The sequence below is a fragment of the Acipenser ruthenus genome, chromosome 28, assembly GCF_902713425.1.
Source record: "Acipenser ruthenus chromosome 28, fAciRut3.2 maternal haplotype, whole genome shotgun sequence".
NCBI classification, from domain to species: domain Eukaryota; kingdom Metazoa; phylum Chordata; class Actinopteri; order Acipenseriformes; family Acipenseridae; genus Acipenser; species Acipenser ruthenus.
Genome location: NC_081216.1, coordinates 23,602,691 through 23,615,044, shown reverse-complemented (window position 1 = coordinate 23,615,044; position 12,354 = coordinate 23,602,691). Strand labels below are relative to the sequence as shown.

General features: G+C 37.7%; 1 protein-coding gene across 6 annotated transcripts in view; it reads left to right on the top strand.

The window, feature by feature from the left end:
* The first annotated feature begins 6,261 nt into the window (after positions 1 to 6,261).
* The window catches only part of LOC117434473 (PHD finger protein 21A-like), a 59,875-nt gene continuing 53,782 nt past the window's right edge, over positions 6,262 to 12,354 (top strand). The window contains exons 1-3 of one of the 6 annotated variants that reach the window (XM_059003142.1): positions 6,262 to 6,983; positions 9,943 to 9,982; positions 11,204 to 11,301. In XM_059003142.1, coding sequence (XP_058859125.1) covers positions 11,245 to 11,301 — 57 coding nt within the window. In that variant the 5' untranslated portion in view covers positions 6,262 to 6,983; positions 9,943 to 9,982; positions 11,204 to 11,244. Of the gene's footprint in view, positions 6,984 to 7,433; positions 7,681 to 9,942; positions 9,983 to 11,203; positions 11,302 to 12,354 lie in introns of those variants that run through there. The other 5 variants (XM_059003144.1, XM_034906868.2, XM_059003146.1 and 2 more) reach the window with 5 other exon arrangements.

Sequence of the window (12,354 nt, the reverse complement as noted above, 5' to 3'; positions counted from 1 at the left end):
TCGTCACAGAGCGCTCTGAAGAGCCTAGGAGCGTAGCGGTGCAATTAAACGAGCGGGGAGCGTGGCAGATAGAAAAATGAGGCAATCAGAACTACCCTCAAAAGAGATAAGGTTAGCAAAAGAGATTAAATCAAACACGATGACAGATGAGAAGTCATGGAATGGCTGGGCTGCATCTACTGTACAGCACAGGGTGTCTCTGCCCCTCTGGATCCCAAAGATGAGGTCATACTTCAAGGTAGAATACAGGAAAGGAGATATCCTAACTCTAATCCTAAACCTAGCCTTAAACCCGACCTCTAATCCTAATCCTAACCCCAACCCTAACTCTAACCCTAATCCTAACCCTAATCCTAACCCTAACACATACATAGAAATCAAAATAATAGCAAGTGCAACAACAAAGGCAAATTCTCTGAAAAGGACAGAACAATTTCATTTTCCTGTCAGAAAATTCCCTTTTGAAAGTGTATTATTATAATGTGTTATGTGTCTCGGGGTAAATGTGTATAAAGACTACATTCAAGCAGCATTACATTTAGCCTTGCTTTCTATTTCGGTCTATTAAAGATTTTTTTTCTAGTTGCCATGGGCCATCTTGTCTAGTTTGCTTACTTGAATTAAATTGCATTGAGGACACAACAAAACAAAACTGACAAACCCAAGCAGCAAGGCCAACGACTGTCCAGATTGCATCCAGGCTAGCAGAGGGGCCTCATTATATTCCAGTCTAGGGGAATGAATGACCCTTACCCAGAGAGAAAGAAAGAGAGAGAGAGAGAGAGAGAGAGAGAGAGAGAGAGAGAGAGAGAGAGAGAGAGAGAGAGAGAGAGAGAGAGAGAGAGAGAGAGAGAGAGAGAGAGAGATCCATTCTTCTCATATTTAACAATGCTGGCAGGCTGTGGGATCTGTAGCTCTATGGTGTGTTGATGTTATTCCTAGAAATACAAAGTGCAGGAAAGAACAAGAAACAACACAACAAGATACACTAGCTTTTTTATGTATCTGATTGTATGTATGTATGTATGTATGTATGTATGTATGTATGTATGTATGTATGTATGTATGTATGTATGTATCTCTCACTGTGGGAAATCACCTGATGTCACAGATACAGTTAAGAAGCAATGATTGTCTTTTTATTCTAACTACATTGTCAGTAAATACAGTGCCTTGCGAAAGTATTCGGCCCCCTTGAACTTTGCGACCTTTTGCCACATTTCAGGCTTCAAACATAAAGATATGAAACTGTAATTTTTTGTGAAGAATCAACAACAAGTGGGACACAATCATGAAGTGGAACTAAATTTATTGGATATTTCAAACTTTTTTAACAAATAAAAAACTGAAAAATTGGGCGTGCAAAATTATTCAGCCCCCTTAAGTTAATACTTTGTAGCGCCACCTTTTGCTGCGATTACAGCTGTAAGTCGCTTGGCGTATGTCTCTATCAGTTTTGCACATCGAGAGACTGAAATTTTTGCCCATTCCTCCTTGCAAAACAGCTCGAGCTCAGTGAGGTTGGATGGAGAGCATTTGTGAACAGCAGTTTTCAGTTCTTTCCACAGATTCTCGATTGGATTCAGGTCTGGACTTTGACTTGGCCATTCTAACACCTGGATATGTTTATTTGTGAACCATTCCATTGTAGATTTTGCTTTATGTTTTGGATCATTGTCTTGTTGGAAGACAAATCTCCGTCCCAGTCTCAGGTCTTTTGCAGACTCCATCAGGTTTTCTTCCAGAATGGTCCTGTATTTGGCTCCATCCATCTTCCCATCAATTTCAACCATCTTCCCTGTCCCTGCTGAAGAAAAGCAGGCCCAAACCATGATGCTGCCACCACCATGTTTGACAGTGGGGATGGTGTGTTCAGGGTGATGAGCTGTGTTGCTTTTACGCCAAACATAACGTTTTGCATTGTTGCCAAAAAGTTCGATTTTGGTTTCATCTGACCAGAGCACCTTCTTCCACATGTTTGGTGTGTCTCCCAGGTGGCTTGTGGCAAACTGTAAACAACACTTTTTATGGATATCTTTAAGAAATGGCTTTCTTCTTGCCACTCTTCCATAAAGGCCAGATTTGTGCAGTATACGACTGATTGTTGTCCTATGGACAGAGTCTCCCACCTCAGCTGTAGATCTCTGCAGTTCATCCAGAGTGATCATGGGCCTCTTGGCTGCATCTCTGATCAGTCTTCTCCTTGTATGAGCTGAAAGTTTAGAGGGACGGCCAGGTCTTGGTAGATTTGCAGTGGTCTGATACTCCTTCCATTTCAATATTATCGCTTGCACAGTGCTCCTTGGGATGTTTAAAGCTTGGGAAATCTTTTTGTATCCAAATCCGGCTTTAAACTTCTCCACAACAGTATCTCGGACCTGCCTGGTGTGTTCCTTGTTCTTCATGATGCTCTCTGCGCTTTAAACGGACCTCTGAGACTATCACAGTGCAGGTGCATTTATACGGAGACTTGATTACACACAGGTGGATTCTATTTATCATCATTAGTCATTTGGGTCAACATTGGATCATTCAGAGATCCTCACTGAACTTCTGGAGAGAGTTTGCTGCACTGAAAGTAAAGGGGCTGAATAATTTTGCACGCCCAATTTTTCAGTTTTTTATTTGTTAAAAAAGTTTGAAATATCCAATAAATTTCGTTCCACTTCATGATTGTGTCCCACTTGTTGTTGATTCTTCACAAAAAATTACAGTTTCATATCTTTATGTTTGAAGCCTGAAATGTGGCAAAAGGTCGCAAAGTTCAAGGGGGCCGAATACTTTCGCAAGGCACTGTATATACAGGCTAGCCCGCAGTGTTTGGCAAAGTATTCTTGTATCGTAAAAAGTTCTCCAGTAGATGATAATACAGTAAACGTTAGATCACCACCTCTCATATGTGGAAAATATCTGGTACTACACCCATCCCTACAGTTCATCTAAGGCAAGATATTTTTGGAAAACAGAAATGTGTGCAATAGACAGAGAGAATGCAGGGTCAGGTACATTTAATTTTACTGCCAAAATGTTCTAGCTAGAAAGTATAAATGAAACACAGAAAGGTCACTAACCATCACTGCTTACAGAAACGCTCTGCAGAAACCAGTAAAATACTGTCATGAGGATAAACTCCAGAGGTCCAGTTAAGCCTTGCTTCAGGTAACCAGATAATTAAAGAAGAGATGATCAGCAAATGTAATGAAAGAACAGTGCACTGTGAAAAACAGATGCTCTGTATATGTGAAACTATGTGTGGATGCACTGTAATAGAACATGTACAGTAGCTGTGAATAGAGCTATAAACAGAGTTCAAAAGAGTCTACAATGTTTTCAGATAGGCTTCTGGTGTTTTCAAACTGCAGGACTATACCATTATTGAAAACTGCTTGAAGGAGACTATAAAACAAGAGACCCTAGCCAGAGAATTCAGATGTTTTTTTTTTTCTTCTCCATATTTGATTGATGGCAAATCTTAAGCAGATCTATACCACTTCTGCATGGTCTATAATGCTTCTGAAATGTGCGTTTTCTAGTTATAGGCCTTCCCGGGTTACTTTCAAAATGCCTGGAAATTCAGAGCAAAACAAAAATGATAGGAGTAGCACTAATCAAATTGTAATCCATGAGAATTTACAACACTACAGATCTGCAGCGAGTTCCTGTTTACAAAAAAATACATTTAGATGAATGGGTATATATATAATGTATTTCTTATCCATGGTGATTTACAATTGTTACAAAATATCACAGTACAAAGTATCACGTTACAAAATATCACATTGTAAAGTATCGCATTTCAGAATACCACATTACAGAGTATCATATTACAGATAAGTACAATAAAATCAGTAGCAAAAGATCAAATTCAAATAAGAGCATAAAACAGTAGATAATACAGTAAATAATTACATGTAAGAGCGGGCTTGACTCAGAGCAGTTAATTTATATTAAAAATATTTGCTTACACGAGTAAAGTCCAGTATGAGCATGTAGTAAGTACTATGAATGGAGGAGAATGTTTTCAAATAAGAGCAATTACAAAAAACATGAATACGGATACCTAGAAGAGTTATATATATATATATATATATATATATATATATATATATATATATATATATATATACATATATATACATACTGTTTATATAATAACTGACATGTAATAAAACACTGTGTTTACCCACATAATATATGTTGCAGAACATTACCCCATTGTAAAGGAGTTGGGTTCAAATTGAGTTTAATTCAGTTCTATGCAAACTGCAATGGCTGCTTTCTCTGTGTTGTGGATGGAGTTATTTTTTATTTATTTTTTGGTCATTAATTTTACCCTCTAAGTTTTTATAAATCGGTTATTATAGCCAGCAGTGTGCCACGATATTTAATTTGACATCTGTCTTGTTAAACCAATCAAGAATATTGCATTCTCCATTCTACTGCCAGCACACTCCACACAACACTACACGACTGTGGCAGCAGGGCCATTGACATATTGTTTCCCTATAGCAAGTGTGACTTATTATTGTTCCCTTGAAGGAGGGCCACTCTGCTTTTCTTGCGGGAGGAGGAGGGGGCGGGGAGATGGATGAGATTGAATCAGGGAGACCCCTAACAGGCTGGGAGAATTGAGACCCTTCAACTAATTAATAAACCAGTTTGGCAATTAATTTAATTCTTACTTGCGTAAATACTAATTAGCAAACATATTTGATCTTGTTTATATATGCAAATGAATAACAGGCCCCCATTATTCATTATGTTCATTGATACAAAACGAGTTTGGTACTGGAACTATTGAGCTGTTGTAATAAGTTTCATTTTGTTTTTTCAGTGCATAATTCAAATAAAGGGCATGCAAATATTGTCTACTTAAATAAATAAATAAATACTTAAATAAAAAAGAAATAATCAAATTAATATTATTCTGCACATTCTTTCTTTATTAATGTCAGCTATTCAGATGCAATTATATATTAATGGCATATGCTTTCCTATTGAATTCCTATTAAATTTGGTATCCGGTATATACTGTAATACAGTAAATATCACATTGAAACCATAACAGAAATCTATCCTCAACACACCTTTGTGTGAAGCTGCAAGCCTTTGTCTTCTAAAGGTTTATTACATGCATATTGTCGTGAGGTCTACACTTGCAAACTATTCAGATAATGATCTAAATTTGGTTGGTTCTGGCTTGAGAGGGTCCTGCTGTCATGTGTATAGCTGCGGGTTTGTTGAACGAGATCTATATCCTCAATTAAAAATGATGTTCCGGACTATCTGTTATTTTTTAAACTGAAACTGACGGGAAAGTCAGTCCATGTCACGACCTTGGCTGACCTAAGGTGAGGGTTATCCAGCCCACAAATTGACCCTCCTGGGAACCACAAAGGGCATTTTACTATAGGGATCCAGTGTGCTTCTTTACTGTGATCAACCAGATTGAAGTGGCAATCTATGACAAACAACACAAAGTCCCTTTTATAGCATGTCATGGTGTCCACACACTAAAAATGGACTAAATAAGAAAAGCAAGGCAGAATTAGGAAATGTGCTACACAGTTACGGGAGACAAGTGCACTTATTGTATGTGACCAATATATGGAAACCACAGAATGGTAACACACCGACTGTCCTATTTTTAAACCCTGTCAGAGGTCAGTTCATCTAATTGTGCATATTTTAAAGGGTCAAACATGGTAACCAACAACACAGGACTGTCTTGTCTTTGACCTAAGGTTGGTGGTCATAATAAAGTTTTAAACAACACTGATATTGCCACTTTTGAAAGTCATGCAGATGTCAGGTGCCATTGACCCAGAGTATATTTCTTTACTTGTGTGCAGAAATACTACATTACTGAGCTCAGGGTTTATATTTATTTGTTTAATATGCTGTATAGAAATGATGCAATGTGTATTTGTGGGAAAAAAATTCTCCCTCCAAAAGAGTTTTAAACAAAACAAATTGAAATATTCTTTATGGTAATCAAAACGTGAAAAGACACACCTGCCTACGTGTTTGGGGGGGGGGGGGGGGGGGGGGGGGGGAATAGATGCGCCATTACTTCATCAATATTTCAGAAATAAAGGAAAGCACACGACTTATCAAAGTGAATTACGGTAACATAGCTGCGGTTAGTCATGCGGGCTTGTGTAATACCTGTCTTAAATTATTCCCTTTGTTGTGCACGTGCACCAGCTTTGTTCTTCTCCCCAAATACTTCGCGTGTAATTAAGTTTATTCTTCTCGATTAGTTGTTTGGTTCTTGCAGGACTAGGGACCCCTTTGTGCTGTGATAACTGGCTGTGTCGCCGCGGCAGCGAGCGGTACAACACAGCAATAGACCGCTGCGCGTATTTCTTTGCACTAGACTGAGTTGCACTGAGTTACTTCGCTCCAGATGAGTTTCACTGAGTTTACATCCGGGTTTTTTCCCTAGGCAATGGGAGTCGTAGCACCCCCGTTCCTTAGGCAAAGTGAAATAAATTCGCCGCACCGTCACACAAAGTAGTCCACTCTCGCAAACAGAATTTCACATCGCGGTTCTGTGGGTACCGCCGCTAACCTCCCCGTTTTAACGGGTTTCCGAGGTCGCTGAATCGATCTGAGCGGGTCTCGATACGTTTTTTAGCATTTGCTCCTCAGTTCCCCGGCCCCCCTTCAAGCTCCCTCTTCCTGCGCGGATTGATAAGCAGTGTGCTCAGGCCGGGGGTGAATGAGATTGAAGAAGAGTTCTTGTTTTGTATCTCAGTTTCTCTCTTTTTTAGAGAAAATTTAAAAAAAATCAAATAAAACAAAAAATGCAGTTATAACTCAATGGAGGCGATTTAAACCTTTTCTGCTCAAATTTTCTATCCGTGTAAGGATACGGCAGATAGAGACTGGAGTGTCTGTAAATATTTATTTAAATAATTTGTGTGTGTGAGGAGAGAAGCTGCTGACTGTGTGCTGCTCAAGAGTGAAAGAGAAGGAGGGTAAGTGCAGCCCCGGAGCTTTTATACATATATATATATATTTATATATATATAACTTTTATTTGTATACGCACCGCAACTTTTAAAACACTGTAGAGTTATTTTAGTGTTTTTCAAATGATGCGTTGGTGTTTTGAGCGAGGGGGAGCGGTTTGGGGCACATTGTTTTTGTTCATTATCCTAATTCTAGGACTGGAGTTGTGTTATTTTCTAAGTACACTGCTATTGGAGGACAGCGAGGAGTAGTGCAGCAGGGAGGGCACATTCCAAACTTAACTCGACCAGCTTCATTTCTCTTTCATCGACCATAATAATAATAATAATAATAATAATGATAATAATACGAAAAAGAAATAGGGCTCCGTGCGCCCTTAGTTTTGTGTAACGGGACATAATATACGTATTATTGTTATTAGTGCTAGTGGTAATGTTATTTGCTAGCGGTACATACTTGCTGTTATTAATTTCTCTTTTTAAATTTACTTTGTATCTTTACATTTTTTGAGGCGCACCTCTTCGGAAAATGCGTCTTCCTTGTCCACCAAAGTTAATGTATTCTTTATTCCAGGACTTGTTTGTGAAAGTGCGATTCTATTGGCGGACGGCTTACTGAGACGAGGCAGAGCTGTGATGATTTTAGTAGTGCAACTTAATAATCTCTTTGCATGAAGGCATTGACTTAAATTATTTATTTAAGGTGTATATATATATATATATATATATAGATATATAGATATATAGATAGATTTGTGTATATATATGTGTGTGTGTGTTTACATGGTGAAGGACACCAATACACTTTAATTTAATTTATTTATTTATTTATTTGTTTATTTTTTACTTATTGATTTCCCCCCCCACCCCTCACTCATGTTACACATGCCTATACATTTATTTTTTTTGAACAAATAAATCTGATCGAATAAGTCTTATCAGTCCATACAGTTAGTTTATTTGAAAGAACACAAATTGTTAGTGTTTTTACTATATCCCGTTTCTTATAGAACACAAATCTACGCACAACATTCTAGAAACAGGTGTTTTTAGTGTTCATAGTTTTTAACTTTTCAGTAAATGTCTGATATTTGGTCCATCCTGCGTGGTTTAAAAAAAAAAAAAAAAGTCTTGATTTGATGGACCTTTATGATAAATTTGAAAAAAAAAAAAGTAATTGTGATTTTTGTAGTACCTGTTCGTTTTAAAGTTGCATTCCCATTTAAAAGTATCAGGGAGAGTATACTGCAGGTGTGTTCACTGATCAGATCATTAATGGTAGAGTACAGAGGGCATTGTTTGCCTGTTCTGAGTAGCCTGGATGCTATAATGCATAACTACTATAACTACTTACTCTTTTGCAAAGTAGCGTTTTAGAAATGTGAACTGGTTTATACCAAAGCCTTGGGCTGGGATCGAACTTGGGCTATAATGGGATACTCTATACTGTAGATTGTATTGTAAATTAGGGTTAGAAATAAACTTCAGTTGGTGGGACTTGGTACTTTGGTATAGATTTTGCTCATTCTGGTTTTATCAGTAGGCACCCCCTTATGTTATACGGTGCCAGCATTCTAGTATACAGTTTTTATACAGTTTCAGCTATTTCATTTAAACGGGATCCCTGGGGTCACACAACTTATTTTGAGGGGCGTCCCCCAGGTCAAAACCTGTTAAACATATTTTTAAACGGAATGAGCAAAAAATGGGAAAACAAGCAGTTGACTTTATCTGGAGTTAAACAATAACCAGGCAACAGAAGCATTTTAACAACAAAAAGGCCTGTTTTGCTATAGAACTACAAGTATAGTAATGGTAAAAAAAAAAAAAACCCAAATAACATGCTGAAAGTATAGAACACCTGGAAGTTGCCTCAGATAAAGGCGTCAGCCAAATAATGAAATAATACATCTATGCATGACAAGAGTTCTGTGTGCTACAGTGTATTGTGCTACGGTATTAGTCGCAAGCTGTCCACAGCAACTTACAACTTACAAACGTAATATTTTATTTGGCAAAGTGTAAGTGCAAATATGACTGAAAAATTCTGATTAAATTAAACCGGAGTGTGATAATATTAACCCAAGTGATATTATCAGGCGCTTTCTATCATTGAGTCCTATTCTATTCTGTCTGGGGCGTTTCAGCGAGTGAAGTTGACAGGGAGTGACATTAAGCAAGTTTGTCCTCATAGAAATATGAAGGGTTTCGTTCTGGTTTTAGGAGTATGAAAGGTTGTTGGTATTGATATGTCAGAAATGATATTGTCTTTGTAATTTTTTTGTTTGAAAACATAACATTTTTTCATAATATTTTTTTTAGCACCAGTAAGGACTGGCAGGACCCCCACTTTCAGAAAAGTTGAAAACTCGCCTAGTCTTTTTGTATTTCCTGTTTAGTAAAAATATAGTTACCAGTGTATCTTTTTTAGAGAGTACCAAGCAGACATGCATACTGTAAGTGCCACATGCTGTATATCTTTAAAACTATGATGAATTGCATTAGTTATCATTTGTTATATTCAGCCCTTCGTAGTGTTTTTATTTTCAAAATATGGCATGTTCATATTATTTAAGCTACCAAATAGTCAAAAAATTCAAAACCGGTGAAAGTTATTAATGTTTACAAGTAGTCGTTTTACTGTTTCAATGATTTTGAAGCAAACAGCATAATTATGACAAGAGAAAGCCCACAGTATGCTAAGTGGTCCCCTTTTCTTTTTTTTGTAATTACTTCCAGTGTATGGAATTCTTTTGCTATGTAAATGTGGCATAAACAAACACCTGACAGACAAACATATGCAGCAGGTTGCACTTGGGGTAAGCTTAACTGGAGGGCTGAACGGTTGTTTTGTCACGTGATCACTTCTGTCATTCCATGATGTTTGATCATTTTTGGGCACCCTGGTTTAATTTGACAGTAACTTGTGATTGTTCCTGTAACTCTTTTGTTTTTTCGTTTCCAGGGGGCTGGAGTGAGAAGAGACCAGTTTGTGCAGCCAGGTGGTGAGTGTTTTATTTATTTGTTTATTATGTGTGTATTTAAAAAGAAAGGAGTGTGCTGTTTTTGATTACCTTTTTTAAAGGGTTACGCATGCTTGTATACCCTGTTTCTTTGTATTGCTGTGCCAACGTGTCTTAGAAAATCAAGCCTAATGTTTATCATTTTACATATTAAAAAAAATGAACAAAAAAAGCCTGTTTTAAACAATGCTGCTGTTTCTTAGCCTTTTTTATTATTATTTTTCCTCACTAACTGTTTATCTGAATCCCCATGCAAAACATTTTCCCATTTACAAAAAAAACTAAAAACAAAGCAAGGTATTTTCAAGTAATTGCCCTTCCCAATTCCAGAATCGGTGTAGTTTTCTGGTGAGAGGCTTGTGCATGTCATTGCAGGGATTGGCAAATGCTGAGCTGATAGCTCACAGTGAAGCTGGAAGCTGGCATGTATGCCGGGCCCCAGATTAACTTTGTTAAAGTGATACAGACAGAAAAGTTACTTTCAAACTCGGCCGTTCTTCAGTGTTTCATTCTAAACAAGGTCAGCTTCATTTCTAGAATATAAGTGAACTTTGCTGTTTTATAGGTAAAAGCAGCAGTTTTTTAAATCTCTAAACGGTCGTTGAATAGGTAAAACCCTGCATTTGTATAACATTGAAATACACAGACTGGGCAAAGCAGTACATATTTTTGAAATAGGATCAAGTGTTTGTTTCAACATCTTGGCTATGAAGTTTAAAACATTAACACCTGCTAGTCCTTTGCCCTTGGAGTGCAGTAGGTTTGTTTGAGTAGAGCAGTAGTATAGAAAAAGATGTGCATGTGAGGTTTATGGTAAGCCTGCTGTCAGCGTACTGTTGCAGTGTATTTTCCAGTGTACACGATTATTGACAGTGCAATTTTGGGATGTGTTTTTTGTAGCCCAGTTTACCATTACCTAGGCACGTGAGAAGCAAAGGGCCACCTAGCTGTTTAATTTCAGTCCTGCACATCTGGTCCCCAGATGAGGCCTCCTGCAAACAGTTTTAAAAGCATTGAGTATTACCCCTGCAGCCACCCTCCCATGCACACATTTACTTAGAGAATTTGTGCATATGAGGATACGCAATATGCTGCCTCTCAATACAATCATAAAATACAGTTTTCTTGTAACATTAGTTTACCAAGCCATGGAAAATAACAGTCAACAAATTAGTTGTTTTTTTGGGTTTTTTTTTTTTACAGGCCAAAAGCTCCCAGGACTGAGATACAGAGAGAAGAGATTAATGATGGAGCTTCAGACTTTACAGGAGGCACTGAAAGTGGAAATACAAGTCCATCAGGTTATATATATATATATGTTTTGTAATACCTATTTATTTATTTATTTATTTATTTATTTATTATTTTTGTAACAACCTTTAAGGCCTGAAGTTTCTGTAATGGTTTTTTTTTTATGGTTAATTAGAATTGTAAATCATTTCACACATGTAGGTACAGTGCTCCCCCTTTATAACACTGTAGTCAGGAGCCATAGTTAAGAGACCGTGCTGTTTGTGTTCTGCCTTATAAACGAGAATACTAGTTTTAGTGTAATGGCATTATGGGGCAAATGGGAGCCATGACTGTACCGCCTTATAACCCGTTCCACAGTATAAAGGGCTGCCTTATAAAGGGGGAGCACTGTGTGTGTGTGTGTATTTATAATATATATTAGTAAATATGGACTGAAGAGGAAGGCTGTAGTGGAAAATGATTGACCCAAGGGAAGACAATTGTTACTGACAGGGCTATAATGCCTGTCATATTTCTTTACATCGTCAAGTTGAATTTCAGAGTGTCAGAAAACGGTGCCAGTCACATATTAATCACCATTTTAGTGTTTGGAGCATCCTTCTTTTGTAGTATGTTTTGTAATTAATTTTCTGTTAAGTCTCAGAATTGCTATTCAGTAGTTTTTTTTCACATTTTGCCATTTTCTCTTGTTGGGAGGAGTGCACGGGAGAAGGGTGTTCCTTTGAAAAGGGGCGGGACTGACACTGATGTGAACCAATCACATGACAGATGGAGACTATTGCCCTGTGGTGTAAGGATGTTTGGGCAATAGTTCATTATATATTTGCTCCTGTGATGAGGCTTTAACCAATCATAGGCCAGAATTTCCAACCACAGATTCATATATATATATATATATATTGCAGTTGTTTAGTTATGTTTATAACACTGCTGCTTATGATGATTTATACTGCTGTGGCGCATTGCTCATCTCCAAAAGAACAGCAGTCCGGAGTGCTGATTCAATCTTCCAGGCAGCTCCATGGCACGGCAAAATCCAAACCTCTCAGATCAGCGGGTTAGTGGCTGCAGCGCTGAGTAGTGGAATCGTGGACTGGCCC